The 18,020-nt window shown below is 47.6% G+C and overlaps 1 protein-coding gene across 4 annotated transcripts in view; it reads left to right on the forward strand.

The window, feature by feature from the left end:
- PIK3C2B (phosphatidylinositol-4-phosphate 3-kinase catalytic subunit type 2 beta) overlaps window positions 1–17,303 on the forward strand; it is a 60,775-nt gene extending 43,472 nt beyond the window's left edge. For 2 of the 4 annotated variants that reach the window (XM_059044691.2, XM_067033425.1), the window contains 14 exons: window positions 266–373; window positions 1,014–1,106; window positions 1,931–2,060; window positions 2,886–3,022; window positions 6,598–6,767; window positions 7,266–7,422; window positions 7,765–7,874; window positions 8,786–8,987; window positions 9,422–9,546; window positions 10,748–10,865; window positions 12,234–12,315; window positions 12,717–12,823; window positions 14,440–14,568; window positions 15,283–17,303. In XM_059044691.2, coding sequence (XP_058900674.1) covers window positions 266–373; window positions 1,014–1,106; window positions 1,931–2,060; window positions 2,886–3,022; window positions 6,598–6,767; window positions 7,266–7,422; window positions 7,765–7,874; window positions 8,786–8,987; window positions 9,422–9,546; window positions 10,748–10,865; window positions 12,234–12,315; window positions 12,717–12,823; window positions 14,440–14,568; window positions 15,283–15,471 — 1,857 coding nt within the window. In that variant the 3' untranslated portion in view covers window positions 15,472–17,303. Of the gene's footprint in view, window positions 1–265; window positions 374–1,013; window positions 1,107–1,930; window positions 2,061–2,885; window positions 3,023–6,597; window positions 6,768–7,265; window positions 7,423–7,764; window positions 7,875–8,785; window positions 8,988–9,421; window positions 9,547–10,527; window positions 10,866–12,233; window positions 12,316–12,716; window positions 12,824–13,347; window positions 13,495–14,439; window positions 14,569–15,282 lie in introns of those variants that run through there. The other 2 variants (XR_010840571.1, XM_067033420.1) reach the window with 2 other exon arrangements.
- Window positions 17,304–18,020: the final 717 nt, after the last annotated feature.

Here is an 18,020-nt window from a genome sequence, read left to right on the forward strand (position 1 = left end):
ACCTGTAGCCCACCCTCTCAGTTCACCGTGGGCTCCTTTAAGCTGTTCTGTCATCCAGCCAGTCTCTACAGGTGTCTGGGCTGTGGCCCAGGCTGTGGTGTGGGTGGGGCAGTCTTCCTTCTTCACCGTCTCCCGGAGGTTGTCCACGTCTCTCGGGTGACTGTTTCCATGCCAACCACTACTGGCACCCGCCCCTGGGAGAGGCCTGGTTCTGAGTGGAGCCTATGGGCCCCTCACCTCACCCCTGCTCTCCTTTCCCCACCAGGGGATTCTCCGCACGGGCCTGGAGGAGGTGGGGCAGTTTTTTGCCCTCAACGGCTCCTGCCGCCTGCCGCTTAGCCCCAGTCTGCTGGTTAAGGGTATCGTGCCCAGGGTGAGTGACTGGTGGGTTTGGGGCTCTCGGAGTGGGGCGGGCTCAGAGGAAGCCAGGTCCTCACTGACCTGGTTATTGAGAGAGATGAGGAAGAAAGGCATACGTGGGGCCTCTTGCCGATGCTAACGCGTATGGACTTTTACCTGACAGCTCTGCGGGGTGGAGGAATTGGGTTGGGGGCTGGAGAAGTGCCTCTGCTGATGGTGTCGGGGTTGAAGTCCAGGCTGGTGATGCTACCACCTGTCATTCATCGGGCACACACTCTGTGCCTGGCACTGTTCTAAGTGCTTTCCTTTGGTTATCAGATTTCATCCTCACGACTCTTATGAAGTCGGTACTGTTGTGAGCCCCATTTTACAGAGGAGCAAACTGAGTTATAGATGGGACACACGACTTGCCTGAAGTCACACAACTAGTAAGTTGTGTGTGGAATGAACTGAAGGGATGAGAGATCAGGTGCAGGAGCTGAAGTCATAACAAACTGAACCAGAGTAGGGAGGGAGGGAAGGAATGTGGGCTCCGCAGAAATCTGGAAGAAACAATGAGCAGCAGCGGGTGGAGAGTTGGAGAGGCCATTTTCCTTCCTGGGCCTGGGCCTGGGCCACCCTGACCCTCATCACTGCCCTCTCTACTGTGGCAGGACTGTTCCTACTTCAACTCCAATGCAGTCCCCCTCAAGCTCTCCTTCCAAAATGTGGATCCGCTGGGCGAGAACATCCGTGTCATCTTCAAGGTGAGGACACTTCTCTCAGGCCTGGTGGGCTGTAGATGGTAGAGAGAAGGAGAGAGGTGGGAATCCAAGGGTGGCAGAAGCAGCCTCAGGGCCATTCGCTTCCCGCTAGTCCACACTCATGCTGCCATTTTAGTGCGTGAAAGACTATCGGGTGAAAAAGGAAATAGATTAATTGTGTGTGGCCCCAGAGGGCTAGGAAGAGTGTTGGGATGTGTAAGGAGGTAACTGACAGCTCAATATCAGAAGTAGTTTCTAGAAGGCAGAGCTACCTCAGCAGTGGAATGGATAAGGTGCTGACCTGGCTGTCCCTGGAGTATTCAAGCTGAATGGCTATGGCAGGCATGCTGAAGAGGAAATTCATATATCAGGTGCAGGTTGGACTTAAATGAATCTGAAGGTCCCTCTAACTGGTACATCCATGACTCTGAGGGATAAATGATAGTCTCAGAGCATACAATCCAGTGGGGGAAATGAAAGGCATGTGTGACTTAGTAACATATATTTGTTGTTTGTAAGTTCCAAATCCAAGGTGTAAACATTCAAGTTTTAAGGCTTTGATGGTCAGGAAGGCTGCGTGAAGAAGAGGACCCTGACTTCAATGCAAATGGGGACGTGGGGTTGGGGGAAAGCTGGAACACCACACGGGCAAAATGTGGTTCCTGGCCCATCTCTGGTGTTTGACGTGGTGTGAGCAGGTCTGAGTGTGAGGTGGGAGAACTGAGCAATCCCTGGTCACTAGTGTGGGCCAGGGTTGCCCTCCTGGGAGATCTGGGAGCTGAGGGAAGTGGGGGAGGTGGTTCTGGACACTGTCTTCCTTCATCCAGTGTGGGGACGACCTTCGCCAGGACATGCTGACCCTGCAGATGATTCGCATCATGAGCAAGATCTGGGTCCAGGAGGGGCTGGACATGCGCATGGTCCTCTTCCGCTGCTTCTCCACTGGCCGTGGGAGAGGTCAGTAGGGAGCGGGCGGGGCGATGACTGGGCAGCTGGCATGGGGGGCATTCTTGCTTACTAAGCCCTTTTGCCATTCCCTGACGAGAACTGTGTGCTTCTCCAGAAAAATGAGAAGGACAAGATTATCCCATTAGAAGCTGTGGAATGGCATTAAAAAAAAGAAGGCAGAGGAGAGAGACTATTATAAAGTAAAGCAGACTTGGAGACATAACCAAGCATACTGTATAGACTTTGGATCCCGATTCTAACAGACCAACTGTAAACAGATACTTTTTGACACAGTTGGGGGAAATTTGCATGTAGACTGGGTTGGATCAGATCAAAGAGTGGTTGTTAAATTTTTGGATGTGATAATGGCATGGTGGTTATGTCCTTGCTAGTTACACTTGAAATACTTATGAGTGAAATGACATGTATGGGATTTACTTAAAAGTACTCCAGCCGTGCGAATGGGGTAGGGAGAGGGTGGAAGAGAAGAGGGGGAAGCAGGGCTGGGTGAGTGAAATAGATGAAACAAGATTAGCAAAGTGTTGATAATTTTTGAAACTGGTTTTGTGTGAGTTCATGATACCATTTCTTTATTCTTATATGTATTTGAAAATCCCATAGTAAAAGTTAAAAAAGGATCATGGCTATGAGCTGGGGGGACATCACAGCATGGAATATGAAACCAGGGGAATGATCTTTCCCTTTATTATCAGACTTTGTCCAAATGCCCTAGAGCTTAATTTATAGGGAAGCATCCAGCAAAGCTCTTGTAGTCCTCTCCTGACAGATGCCTTCTCTCTGCTCCGGAGAGTGACCTGATGTCTCCCCTCACAGGGATGGTAGAGATGATCCCCAACTCTGAGACCCTGCGCAAGATCCAGGTGGAGCACGGGGTGACCGGCTCCTTCAAGGACCGGCCCCTAGCCGACTGGCTGCAGAAGCACAATCCTGGGGAGGATGAGTACGAGAAGGTAGGATTGAAGCGTGGGCGTGAAGCTGGGGTGGGATGTGCGTGACTCTGGCACACTGGGTTCCCACAAGGCCCACACGTGCACAGAGAAGGCAGCTCAGCTGTATCGGGAGGAAAGAAACACTCTTGGTTGACTGCTGCCTCCAGATGTCTAGAGGTGGGTCAAATGAGTTTTGTAAGCCGACCAAGAACATCCCCTGGTATCCAACTGGGAAGCCTTCGCTGAGTTCCTCTGGCAGATTGAGTTTGGAGGAGGAGGCCCTCTTAGTCACGGATCCTATTCAGGTCCTCCTGTGTCCTGCGAGGAGTCCAGTGGTGCTTTGCAGAACAAGCGTTGGAAGAGACTTTAGAGATCATTTTATCCAACTCTTCTTTTCATGGATGTGAATTAAGACTCACTCATTTGTTCCCAGTTATGGAGCTGGTTTGTGACAAGCATGTAACTGGAAGCCAGGACTGAGGATAGATATGAGACAGAGATGATAGAAAAGGTAGCTGACCTTCCTCAGGTAGGGCCTTGGTGACCTGCTGTGTTCTGTGGCTGGTCCACAGCTTCATGGCTCTTGCCTCTGGGTTAATTAAGTTTAGGGGAGAGAGTAAATCATAATAACCAAGCTCATAAGAGAATGACCATAAACCAGAAGCCATCCATATACCAACTTATGTTGATCAATGGCTTTTATGCCTGAAGAACCTACGTGGGCAGCCAAATTATAATCAGAATGTTGTTTAGTGAACATGTAATTAGATGGTCTTCCGAGGCCTTAAATGTTTGCATTCCCCAGGGTTTAATTCCTGGCCTGCTGTGCTCTTTGTACTCTTCTTGTGCCAGCTCATCATCTCTTATTACTTTACCACCCATGCAAAACCGAGCTTTCTGTCTCTCCTTGTCCTCTTGAAACCTGTTTTTTGTGTTTCCTGGATGGTATGACTCTCTCTGTGCAGTCACCGAAGACGGAGCCATGAGTCTTCTTGATGTTTCTTCTTCTGCCTCTTCTCTGCTTTACCAAGCCCTGTCCCCCAGATGTCTCTTGAATCTGTCCTCTTCTTACCATTTCTTTCAGCCATTTGCTTTCTGTCCCCTGAACTACTGGACTGCCTCTCCTCCTTCCATCACCGTCCTCTGCTTGATTTCAGAGTCTTTTAAAATAAGATGCAGGGCTTCACTGGTGGCGCAGTGGTTGAGAGTCCGCCTGCCAATGCAGGGAACACGGGTTCGTGCCCCGGTCCGGGAAGATCCCACATGCCGCCGAGCGGCTGGGCCCGTGAGCCATGGCCGCTGAGCCTGCGCGTCCGGAGCCTGTGCTCCGCAACGGGAGAGGCCACAACAGTGAGAGGTCCGCGTACCGCAAAAAAAACAAAACCAAAACCAAAAACAAACCTAAATAAATAAATAAATAAATAAATAAAATACGGTGCAAACTGCTCATGTCACTCCTTTCCTCTCAATTCTTCAAAGGCTCCCTGTGTCCTAAAAGATGAGTCCATCACCCACAACATTGCCTCAAGGCCTTTTGTAATCCAGCCCTGCCTGCCCCTGTGGTATCATCCACTGCACCTCCCCATCTTATGATAATTTATGCTGTAGTATAGGAAGCTACTTGCATTTCTTCGATACCTTTAGACGATAGTATTTCCTTTGCCTGGAAAACCCTTTCTTCCCTTTCCCATCCCTCGAAACCCACCCCTTGTATGTTGTAAATGTTAAGGTCCTCTACCCTTGGAAAGGAGTGATATTGTTTCCTCCCTCCCTCAACCCCACATACTACTTATACTAACATGTATTTTTCAGGTATTAAGCAGCCACCATACAGAAGCACTGTGCTTGGTGCTGGAATTATTATTACTCCTTGCCAATGTAATAAGCAGTCATAATAAATATTATAAAATCTTGTACAACAAGAACACACACAGAGAGAAACTAACTCAGTGTGTCAATGTTTAATATCAGTCTTTCAAAAATAGCTCTCAGCTCTTCTAGTCTTTCTGTTAGAATGATGCTGGTAGTTTCTTATGGTGCCTTCCAGAAGGAAAGAACTAGAGATACTTGTCTCTTGGCCACCTACTCAGCAAACAGAGTACCTCCATCCTATAAGTGAAACCCCTTAAATCAGGAGAGCTCTCTTTATACAGTGAGACTTGCTGCCAGTAAGTAGCCAACACCCTGCATAACTTAGGTGATGAGACTTTAGTTATTTACTCTGTGGCAGAGTACAGGCAAAACAGGATGCCTTTCAGGTAGAAAGAACATCTGTGACACAAAGACGGGTTGGTGGATATGGTCAAGACTGGGAGTTGATGGGTTATACTTATTCAGTAGTTTCTTTTCAATTATATATTTCCCTATCATAGAAATCATCTTTTTCTTCCAGAAGGTACACTCTGTGATTTCTTTATAAACTTTCTATTCTTAACTTCCTAGGGATTAGTCAGCTGGTTTAATTTAACAAGTAGCCAGGGGATTTCTATGTGTAGGTAGTTTTGAAGTAGGCCTGTGGAACAGCCAAGAGGCTGCTGGGAGATAAGATCCCTGGACCCTGGGAAAGTGAGAATACTAAGTTCAGAGTGAATGGTGTCTGTAGGGGCTCAATGGGGAGGAGTCGGTGCAGGCTGGTAGGATCTGGGAAAGATGTGGAACTCAAGGAAGGTCCTTGAAGGCTGGGTGGAAGCTTGCAGAGGGAGGTGGGAAGGGCATGTGTTCTATGAAGATTTCTCTCATTCCCAGCTTTGTCCATTCTTACTTGGCTGTGACAACTGTTGACTCTGCTGATGAGTCTTTCTTGAGTTCTTGGGAATTCCAGAAACCTCACAAAGAGGGTTTAGAGGATGAAAGGTGTCTATTCACTAATTCCATACATTTTTACTGGAAAGACAGATAAGGGGGCAAACGCTGACCAGATAAAATAAGGTAGATCCAACCCCTTACTCCCTTCCCTCCTGCTTTAAACTCAGAAATTGCTCTAACACATTTTACCAACTAGAGATGTCTGATTTTCAAGTGTAAAACATCCCCTAGAAATGTTAAGCTGCCTCAGCTCTTCCTTGGAGTGAAGTGACTTTAATTAGATTAGCATCCATCTGTTACCAAGAACAGTGGAAATGGGAGTCGTACTGGGGGCAGGGAGAAGGACGGAAGAATTCTGAGCAGGGTCAGGAAGAGGCCCTTAAGTCAGCTGCCTCAGTGTTGTGCTTGAGTTAGGGTCACCACAAACAGTTGGGAAAGTTGTAAGCATCAGTCTTCCCTGATTATGGGCTGGTCAAGTCTGGTCTCCCAGATCAGTGCACTGTCTTTCCAACCAGTTTCCCAAGGAGAAAGAAAGGTGCAGAAGGTGGTGAATTGCAGATAACGTGGTGGAGATATACCTATAAGCCTTCCATCTCCTTTTGCCCCATAAGATACAAGAGAAGTTTCTGTGTGCATCAGTGTGTAAGTATGTGATGAAGGCTGAACAGGCAGATGTGAGAGCTGTTGGACTCATGAGAGAGGGGCAGGGCTGGCTGAATTCAGTCTGGCTGTGCTCCTGGGGTCCCTCCACACCAGCTTTATGTCCCCTCCTCCCCTATGCCTTCTCCTAGGCTGTAGAGAACTTCATCTATTCTTGTGCTGGCTGCTGTGTGGCCACGTACGTCTTGGGCATCTGTGACCGTCACAATGACAACATCATGCTGAAGACGACTGGCCACATGTTCCACATAGATTTTGGCCGTTTCCTGGGCCATGCCCAGATGTTTGGGAACATCAAGCGGTAAGTGGTCTCCTGAAGCCAGGATGTGCGCATAGGCCAGGGAGGTCAGCGGAAATGGTTTGGAGCTGGAACACGAGCCCGTGATGGGAGGGCCCGCACTGCAGAGTGTGGTCCCTGGGCTGAGCAGCTTTGGAGAAGAGAAGACTGAGAAAGAAGTCAAGTCCTTGCAGGGCCTTGCAGAAGAGGGCAGGCACCAGCCATTCTCCCTCCCTGCTGAGGACTGAGCAAAGGGAAATGAGCCCAAACCACAGCAAAAGGGAATACAACTAGATATCCAGGGAAAATATCACTAGCTCACAGGCAAGGAACTAATGAAGGATGTGTCTGGGGATTTTTCAAGATTAAGGGAGGAAAAGAAAAACGAAAATGTTAGAGGAGCCTCATCTATCCATTTCACACAGGTGTTGAGGGATGAGGAGAACCATCCCCTGACGCAGCCCACAAAGTGGGCTTCCTCCTTCATGTTGACCTTCTACCTGTATGTTCCCCTTGGCCCAGGGACCGTGCCCCCTTTGTCTTCACCTCGGACATGGCGTATGTCATCAACGGGGGTGACAAGCCTTCCAGCCGCTTCCATGATTTTGTTGACCTTTGCTGCCAAGCCTACAACCTCATTCGCAAGCACACCCACCTCTTCCTCAACCTTCTGGGCCTGGTGAGGAGCTCCATCCCTTTCTGAACCCCTCCTTCTTATCATCTGGCACCATCTTTAAGACTCCCTTGTCTTGCTTCAAAGGATTTCTGGAGATCCACTTCTCTGAGCTCTAGGTAAAGGCAGGGCTCAGACCACCTGTGGACAATGGTGTCTATAGGTATCTGACTTCCTGCTCCAGCCCCCCCCAGTTCCTGTGGACTGCTAGCCACTGCCCACAGCATCTGCCTGCCACCCTCTAGAAGGGTTAGGGAGCCTAGCTGTAGAAAATCTTTCCTTATGGTAAGGAAGAAGCAAGAATTCCTGGTTGTTACAGGCACTCTCTCTTCTTCTTTGCTCTTCTAGATGTTGTCCTGTGGGATCCCTGAGCTCTCAGACCTGGAAGACCTCAAGTATGTGTACGATGCCCTGAGGCCTCAGGACACAGAGGCCAATGCCACTACCTACTTCACCAGGTAAAACTCGCTGTACGAAACAGTGCTGCCCACTCTGGGTAGTTAATTTCCAGGCTGCCGGATTGGGAGGAGCAGGGCTAGGGAAACGGAAGAGGCTCAGCTCCGGTGGCAGAGCTTAGAGTTGACAACATGGGTCAGTTGTCCCAACTTTGCCTTTGACTTGGGTAAATTATTTTACTTCTCTCAGACTCGGTCTCCCTTCTGCACTTGGGTGCTGACCTTTATATAGAGGTATTGCGATCCCCTACTTACATTCTCACCATGTCTCGGTGAAGGATTTTGTCTATGGGGAAATGTATAGTAGGGATTTTGTACTAGTTTTTAGCTCTCTGGATCAGAACCTTCCCCCTTGTCAAAACATGGAATTCCATGGTTCTGTTTTCCCATATTTGACGTTCTTAGACACACTTTGTGTGAAAGCAGGGAAGTGCCTGTATACTAATGTCTACTGTTTTGTCCATTTTATTATGCACCCTCTTTGGAACTTAGCGAGCTAAATTTTCTCTGTTGGGTCTAATATAGTACCTTTCCTTTTGAACTAAAATCTCTGGATTGAGCTTTGTTTGGTGAGGTTCCATTGTACTGAACCTGGAAACTCAGTTTGACAACAATATTTAGACATTTACATGGTGAGCCCGCGGTGGCGTCCCTAATTCCTTCCTACCTTGGTTTAACTGTCTTTGGCTCAGGTGGGCAGCGGGGGGAGATAAGACCCCAAGGTTCACAGAAATAAACTGTATGCTGACCATTATGTGCAATCTTGCACTCTATGAGGATATCACACAGAGCAAATGATCTGATCTGAGCTGAGTATTAGTCTCAGGTGTCAGGGGATATTTCTCGAGATAGCTCTGCTAGGCAGTGGGGACTTGGGTCCGTGGTCACATCCTTTTCTTCCCATCTTCCTGCAGGTTGATTGAGTCCAGCCTCGGCAGCGTAGCCACAAAGCTCAATTTTTTCATTCATAACCTGGCTCAGATGAAGTTCACAGGCTCAGACGACCGGCTGACCCTTTCCTTTGCTCCCCGAACACACACTCTCAAGAGCTCTGGCCGCATCAGTGATGTGTTTCTCTGCCGCCACGAGAAGATCTTCCACCCCAACAAAGGCTATGTAAGTGTTTTCTCCGATCTGAACCTCCCTTGCTCCCCACTGCCCCAGCTTGTTGGGGTTCTGTTTCTTCCCTTCCACACTGTGGGCACTGGAGTTGACTTAGCACCCTGTTCTGGGAGCAGTCACACACCCCTTCCTTCTCCACTGCCTACAGTCAGGGAGCTGAGTTGGATGGCTGTTCCCTCTGAGTCAAGGGTCTTGTGAAACAAGGATTCTTGTTAATCTTGGCTTTCATTTTGCCGCATATGTATATTATCTTTGTCTCCATTAGAGACATTTTTATCCTCTTCCTTCTGGAAAGCGTAACTCCTCCAACACACATGCACGCGCGTGCGCGCGCGCACACACACACACACTTCTGTCCCCTCACCTACCGCCTTCATTGGGTGCAGAGGGTTTGGCAGGGAGTATTCTCTAAGATTTGGATTTTGCAGATTTATGTGGTAAAGGTGATGCGAGAGAATGCTCATGAGGCCACTTACATCCAGAGGACATTTGAGGAGTTCCAGGAATTACACAACAAGCTGCGGCTGCTCTTCCCTTCTTCCCTCCTGCCCAGGTAGCTGTTGCCTTTACTCTCTGCAATGAGGGATACTGGGGAGGGAGCGCGGATCGGGGCTGGGCAGGACAGCAGGAGTGAGAAACTGCCCTTTGGAGAAAAGACCCATGTCCTTGCTTTTCTCCTCCTGGCAATGAGTTTGATGACAAGTGCTCCCCCCGGCTGGTCATGCTGTTCTGACGCTCTCAAGAGGTCTTCCTCCAGCCTTGAAAGTAAGCTTGGGTCCACCTGCCAGGAGAGCAACCTGGGTCTAAAGGCAGGGGATGGACTGAATCTGAAGACTTTTCGAAGTTTCTAATCTTTTAAAGAGTAAAAGTATGTTTCAAATAGATAAACAAAATGCGGTGTATATACAAAATGGAATATTATTCTACTGTACGATTCCACTTACATGAAGCACTTAGAGTAGTCAAATTCATAGAAACAAAGTAGAATGATGGTTGCCAGGGGGAGGGAGCAAATGGGGAGTTGTTTAATGGGTGTAGAGTTTCAGTTTTGCAAGATGAAAAGGGTTCTGGAGATAGATGGTGGTGATGGTTGCACAACAATGTAAGTGTACTTAATTCTGAACTGCACACTTAAAAATGGTTAAGACGAGGGACTTCCGTGGCGGTCTAGTGGTTAAGACTTCCCCTTCCAATGCAGGGGCTGTGGGTTCGATCCCTGGTCAGGGAGCCAAGATCCCACATGGCTCATGGCCAAGAAACCAAAAAAAAAAAACCACCCCATAAAACAGAAACAATATTGTAACAAATTCAATAAAGACTTTAAAAATGGTCCATATCAAAAATATATATATTAAAAAAGTGGTTAAGATGGTAAATTTTATGTTATGTGTATTTCACAACAATTTAAAAAAGCGATTTTTCAAATGAATTTTTACCTTGATGGGGAAAACTGGGGGCTTCAGAGCCGCTGAGGCACTTCTGGGGAGCTGTAGGACTCTGCTCAACAGTTTGGTTTTCTCATCCCGTGTCCTAGGAAATGTCTGGTGTGAGATGCTGCGTGTGTGTCCTTGGCACAGACCTGGGAAGCTGGGGGAGGCATGGAGTCGGGGAAAGTTCCCTGGGAATGGAGGCTGGTGAGAAATGCAGATCGGGTGACTGAAAATGCAAGTGAAATGTGACTAAATCCTGTTGCCTCTTCATTATCTTTCCCCATCTTCCCCCTCCTGCGTCGCCACTGCCCACCTGCCGTCCAGCTTCCCTAGTCGCTTTGTGATTGGCCGCTCACGGGGAGAGGCGGTGGCGGAGCGACGGAGGGAGGAGTTAAATGGCTACATCTGGCACTTGATCCACGCAGCCCCTGAGGTGGCCGAGGTGGGTGGCTGCCTCTGTTCCTGGCTGTCCCTGGCGCTGGTGGGGGGTGGGGGAGCGTGGGGGATGCGGATGGAAGCGGGTGGCAATCATGGAGGGCACTTGGCTTTTCTGGGTCTGACTGTGTGCAGGAAGAGGTGGGTGGGTCGTGGCTCCAGCCCCACGGGACTATGCACAGAAATGCAGTGAAACACAAACGTGCAGCTGGTCACGCGGAGAGACATGTCCGTGTTAGGTGCTTGTAGTGAGCAAGAGCCTGAGGAAATGGAAGGTTTTGAGCAGGCTGAGTGTGTATCCACCTACATTTTTCTTTAAACAAATGGTACTATAATGGGCATAAGGACAAATACAGTCATCGGAGTCCCATCAGCCTAAAAAACCATCTAACCCCAAAAAAATAAAAATAAAAATAAAAAACCATCTAACCCCATTTCCATGTTTCCTTCCTATTTATCCGTATATAAATGTGACTTTTATAGTTTTATAGTGGTCATAGCTTAAATATAATGCTATATTCTGTTCCTTTTTCACTTAAGTGTTTATAGTAAGCATAACTTTAAATATGTGTGCCAAATTAATACAGCAACTTGCAATACCATAATCTCTTTAACCATTCCTTCCTGAAAGATATGTAGATCATTCCCCTCCCCCCTTTTTTCACTATTAATGCTAGAGTGGGTATTTTCACACATTTTAGTTTTTGTTTTTGTTTTCCCTAATTGCTTAGTAAACATTCTCAAAAGTAGGGTTCATGGTCTTTGTCCAAGGCTGGGTCAGGCATTAGTTCCCCGGCCAGGGATTGAACCCAGGCCCGCCAGCAGTGAAACGCCAAGTCCTACCCACTGGACTGCCTGGGAATTCCAAGAACAGACTGCTTTTGACCTGATGTGACCTACTTTTATTTGATTTTTTTTTTCTTTTTAAAAAACATTTGTATTATGAGAACTTTCAAAACATATAGAAAAATAGAGAAAGAGTATAATGAATGCCTATATATCCATCACTTACAGTTATTATTTTGATATGTTTGAGTCATCTATTTTTTATGAAATATTTTAAAGTAAATAACAGACATCGTGACTTCTACCCTAAGTACTTACTATGCATCTCTAAAAATCAAGGACATAATCTTACATAACTACACTGTCATTATATCACCCAAAACATAGTCCATATTCAAAATGTCCCTGTCATCTCCAAAATTCTTTTAACAGTTGGTTAGCTTGAGCCATGACCCAAACAAGAACTGCATATTATTATATTTGGTTGTCACATTTCATAGGTCTCTTTTAATGTGGAACAGTCCTTTTCCTTTTTTCACTGGGCCATTGTCTTACTGAGGAATGACCCTGTTTTCTGATTCCATTCCAGTGTGATTTGGTGTACACCTTCTTCCACCCCCTGTCCCGGGATGAGAAGGCTGCGGGCACCAGCCTGGCTCCCAAGTCCTCAGGTACAGTGCCTTCTCTGTGACATTTCTGCCAACCTCTCTGAACCATTCCCAAAGGTCATTTTTCCTGCCCCTGCCTCTTCCCAGTTCTCTTCCCTTGACTCGTCTCTGTTCCTTTGCTTACTGGCTAGAGAATCTGGTTTCCCACTCAGGCTGTGGGTACACAGCTCCTTGAGCAGATTCCCCAGGGACTGGATATGCTTACACACTGGAATTGGATAGACGCCCCCAACCCAACTCTGAGTCGTGTTCGCAGATGCCACTTGGCAGATACCCGATGGGGTATCAGGACTCTGATGTGGAGTTACTGGCAGGGGGTCAGAAGAAAACAGAAACGTCTGCCTGGCACCAGATGGGGACAGGGCTGGCCTCATGACCTTTCTCAGTTTCCTTTGTCCCTACAGATGGCACATGGGCCCGGCCGGTCGGGAAGGTTGGGGGAGAGGTGAAGCTGTCCATCTCCTACAAAAACAACAAACTCTTCATCATGGTGATGCATATTCGGGGCTTGGTAAGTGCATGCACAGTCCTCATTTGGATCTTTATCTTTCTTCTGGTACTTTTCTGACTGATCAGACCTTTTCTGCCCCCCTCTCATGAGAGTAACCACAAAGATTACTGAATGAATACCCAATGGGCCTGCTACCATGCTAGGCCTATGGTATGACCAAGCAATACTAGACACAGCTTCTTACTACCTGTGGTCTTTGGCAAGTAGCCCAATTACTCTTAGCCTCATTAAAATGAGGATAATGTTAGCACCTATCTCATAGGGTTGTTATAGGGATTAAATGAGATAATGCAGGTAGAGCACTTGACATCGTGCCTTGTATTATTATTATTATGGTGATTATTATAAGGGAGAAGCCCAAGGGGCTTATTTCCTGGTTATAGAGGTAAGGCAGCATGTGACATCCTTCAAGCATAATCAAGGCAGAGTATAATCACTAAATTTTTGGTATGATTCTAAGAAGCTTGTGAGTGGAAGGGGAAGGGAACTCTTATTGAATACCACACTGTGCTGGACTTTTGCAGGTTGGGACATTAGTCTGTAGCAGGAGGTACATGAACTGGAATCAGAGAGATCTGGGTTTCACTCTTACAGAATCATTCATTCATTTTATTCAACAAATCTTCATCAACTGCCTACTATGTGCCAGGCACTGATACATTGGCTCTGGATACAAGGGTAAACAAAATAAAATCCCTGCCCTCAGGGAGCTTACATTCTAGTAGGAAGAGGCAGACAGACAAATAGTTAAGTTAAATATATGGCAAGTCAGACAGTGGTAAGCGCTCTGGCAAGAAATAAAGCAGAGAAAGGATACTGGGGTGGAATGAAGCTAGCAGCAATTTTGCAGAGTGGCCAGGGAAACCCTCATTGATGAGGAAGTATTTGGGCAAAGGTGGAAGGAGGTGAGGGAGGGAGCCATGCACATACATCTGAGGGAGGATTGCTCCAGGCGGAGGGAGCAGTTAAACCCAAAAGCCCTAGTCAGGAGCCTGCTTGGGACATGTCAACTGCAGGAGGAGGCCAGTGTGGCTGAAGCCCCTGCAGCAGAGGGGAGAATAGCAGATGGTGAGGTTGGAGAGGGCAGACCAGAGCCTTGGTCCCACAGTCAGGAGTGTGGCTTCTCTGTGAGTGAGATGGGAGCCATTGGAGGGTTTTGGGCAGAGGCGTGACAAGATCTGACTTAAGTTTTAAAAGGATCAGGCTGAGTGAATCACTCATTGGCTGACCTTGAACAAGCAGCTTAATCTCTCTGACTCATTTCTCTACCTCTTAGGGGTTATTGGATCAAAAGAGACAAAAGATATTGGGCAGAGATATCTGGGGACATGATGGTTCATTCAGAACAGACCAAGTTTTGGAGTGCCCTGAGCATTCGTATACAAAGTATAGACTGGATATCATAGGCAATCTGATTGATGTTTTAGGAGGACACCTTAACGTTACCATGGTGGGTGTTTCCAGCAGAATGCAGTGGGCTGGGAAACATAAATTATGGTGCATTGCAAGAAGCTAGGTGTGGGAGAAGAGGGTCTGGATGAGGGAGTGATCACAGGAATGGTGAGAGAGAGACAGAAAAACCTTCATCTTTTGTTTGGTTTTCATTCCCTTTGTAGCAACTGCTCCAGGATGGGAATGATCCCGACCCCTATGTCAAGATTTACCTCCTTCCCGACCCTCAGAAAACCACTAAGAAGAAAACCAAAGTGGCCCGAAAAACGTGCAACCCCACCTACAATGAGATGGTACGTGGGCACGGGGCTGGGTGGGGCTGGGCTTGGCCGGCTGTGCCAGTTTGTAAATAAAGTTGTATTGGGACGTGGCCATTACTATTCATTTAAGTCTTGTCTGTGGCTCCTTTCATGGTGTAGCAGCTGGGTTGAGTCATCGTGCCATAGATCAGAATGTATGGCCTATAAAGCCTAAAATACTTCCTATTTGGCCCTTTATGTAAAAAAGTGTACTGACACTTAGGGTATAGGGATTCCACAGCTGGGGCATGGTCTGTGGGGAGGAGGAGCCTGCTGGTCCTTTGCTGATAATGAGCTGTGGCCCCAATGACAAGCCTTCATTTGCTTGAACTCTGAGCTAAGAGCAGGGGTCTTTAATTTTTTATTTTTATTTTATTTTTTTATTTGGCTGTGCCAGGTCTTAGTTGCAGTTGCAGCATGCATGTGGGATCTAGTTCCCTGACCAGGAGTTGAACCTGGGCCCCCTGCATTGGGAGTGTGGAGTCTTATCCACTGCGCCACCAGGGAAGTCCCCCCAAGAGCAGGGTTCTTTAAAGCTTCCCTTGGGTTTTGTATGCTTTCTCTATTCCCTCAGGCCCTGTCTGGTTGGGGAGGTAAAGTGGTCTTACACTCAGCCAGATCAGATCACACCACCACAGACTTAAGCATCTCCCCCTTCCATGTTCCCTCTCTCACTACTTCCCTTTCTTCCCAATTTTGCATTTGCAGCTGGTATATGATGGAATCCCCAAGGGAGACCTGCAGCAGCGGGAGCTACAGCTGAGTGTGCTGAGTGAGCAAGGATTCTGGGAGAACGTTCTGCTGGGGGAGGTGCACATCCGCCTGCGAGAGCTGGACCTGGCCCAGGAGAAGACCGGCTGGTTCGCACTGGGATCTCGAAGTCATGAGACCTTATGAGCCCAGCGGAGCCGTGGCCCAGGACCCCAGGCTCATGGCAGAGCAGGGGAAGAGGACTCTCCCTGCTTGACTTGTCCCTTCCTTGTGTAGGGGCAGGGCCCTTGGTGGGGGTTCCCTCTGTCCCGGCGGATCGGGCCTCTGTGGTAGGAGGCAAGGAGAGTAAAGATGCTCTCTGCTATCCGCTCCTCTGCAGACTGCGTTTGGGTTGGTTGTGATGAGCAGCCCCTTGGAGGCTGTGAGGGTGCAGCAAAGTTTTAAGTTTACCTTGTGTCAAGGGAGCAATGCCTGGTTTGAGGTGTGTGGGGTGGGCTGTAGAAGTAGAATTTGGGGGGAGGGTGGGTGGATATCTTTATTTTTATTTTTAAAAAATGAAATAGTAACGTTGTCCTAACTGGACAGGAAGCCTTGTGAGAAGGGACTTACATGTGCCTCAGAAGGCAAAACAGGAATTGGACTTTTTGTATGATTGAGGTTCTTATTGGACTTTTCCCTAGGATTTTGTTTGTTTGTTGTTTTTGCATTTCTATCTATAGGAATTATTTGGGGAGGGGCCCAGTGGGCCCTCAGTTAGTGCCCTCCGTCTCTGAGGCAGGTCGGGAGGGACAGGGAGGGCTGCGTGAGCTGGACTGAGGCCTGCGCCACTGGGCCTTTCTGATTTTGCCTCCAAAGGAGAGCGATGTGATACCTACGTGTGTAAGGAAGGGCTTTCCGTATGGAGGTCTGCAGAGGACCTGTGTTCAGGGACCTGGGGTCTTCTGGGGGGAGTTTTTCCTCTCGTCTTCCCCTACTTTGCTAGGACTTGCCCTGAATACTGTCTTCTACCCCTCCATTCAGCTCTTCTGGGGGTCATCTGGTCCCTGTGAATATGCCTGGGTGCTCCCCCATAGGTCTCTCCCTTCATTTTTCTCTGGTGGGATAAACTGCTGCCTCGACCCTTAGGTTTGGTTTCATCCCAGGGTGTCTTGGCCCTAGGAATGGGCCTCTAGGCTGCAGATGCCAGCGTGGCTGGCTGTTGGGTGGTTTCTGGGAAGCTTTTCTCGTCACCCACCACTCCTTTTGTTTTGCTGCTTCTCTCCCAAACTCCATTTCTGTCACATTTTTTTAAATAAGAATTTCTCTCATTCTGTGGGGCCATAAACCTATTTTGTCTGGAGCCAAAGGGATGCCCCAGCTGAAGAAAAGGGGTGCGGGTGAGGGATCCCATCAAAACTTGTTTTTTTCCAGTGATTTTCTTTGGTTGTGAGGAGGCTGGATTGAGCTGAGCTGGAAGGGAGAGACTGGGTCTCTGACCTCTTAATACTCTTCATTCCCTACCAAATGGATTTGAAATTCACTCATGTGCTTTACTTCGAAAGGTTGTCTTCCTTGAAAAAAGGAGAGACTTTAAATTTGATATTAACTTTCTAAATTGGCCGGTTGTGCCCGGTGATTGGGGAATGGAGTTAAGTGGGGATACGATGTGGACTGTCCCTCCCCAGCTCCAAGGATCAGAAATTCCCCCTTTCGCCGACTCATTCCATAACTGGAGAAAGAAGCTCCATTCATTGAAGCCACAGAGCAGCAAGGACGTTTAAACTTTTAAATTAAAAATGTCAAGGATAAAGCGGGCTGCTGTGGGCAGGGGTTAGGGGAGTGGAGAACAGAGGTGGAACTTCTCAAGATGAATGGACCAGAGATGTGTTACTGGCTTTTTGCCTGTAGCTCATTTTACTTTGACCCTCTATGCCCCTGTTAAAGAGGTCTGTGTACTGTACCCACTTCCCCAGACATCCTTTATCTCCTACTTTCTCTGGAATTGTATTTTCTAATAAATGATGTGTAGAAAAACAAAACTATCATTTTTAAGATTTGTTGATGTTTAAATGTTTAGATTAAAACATCTGATGTACAAGATGAAGATAATAATGATAGTAGTGTTTCTACAAATGGTAACTTATATGCACTGGTGTGGTACACCAGGCATTTCACACGTGTCAGCTAAATCTTTCCTTAAAACAACTTGATCAGGTGAGTATTATCATCCCCAGTTTACAGATGAAGAAACTGAAGCCCAGAGAGATTAAGTAATTTGCTTAAGGACATAGCCAGTTGGCCTTGGCTCTAGAATTTGAACCCAGGTTTATTTGACTCTTGAGGGTTTTAATATACATGGTGTCATTTTCCATTGCAACTACCCTGGAAAGTAGACATGGCTCATTTGTCAATTCTGTCAACAAACTTTTACTGTGCTTACCAGTGCTACCTGGTGGCGTGCCTCCATTCATAAAGAATACAGACCTTGGAGCTGGGCCCTGGGCCCTGTACCAGGTAACCGGCTGTGGGTTACAAAGATAAATTAAGATAGTTCTCTGCATTTAAGAAGTCTACTGCCTAGTGATATTTAACCAACCCCATTTCATAAGAGAAGAAACAACCCCTGAGATGCCACGCAACGATTACGTTGTTAGAGCAGAGCCGTAGCCCAGAACTGAACCCCAAATGGAAGCTGGAGGTGACGTGACCCTTGTTCAAGCAGTTTACCCAGAAGTTTTCAAAACTCTCCAGTGTGG

Source organism: Kogia breviceps, chromosome 1 (genome assembly GCF_026419965.1).
Source record: "Kogia breviceps isolate mKogBre1 chromosome 1, mKogBre1 haplotype 1, whole genome shotgun sequence".
NCBI classification, from domain to species: domain Eukaryota; kingdom Metazoa; phylum Chordata; class Mammalia; order Artiodactyla; family Physeteridae; genus Kogia; species Kogia breviceps.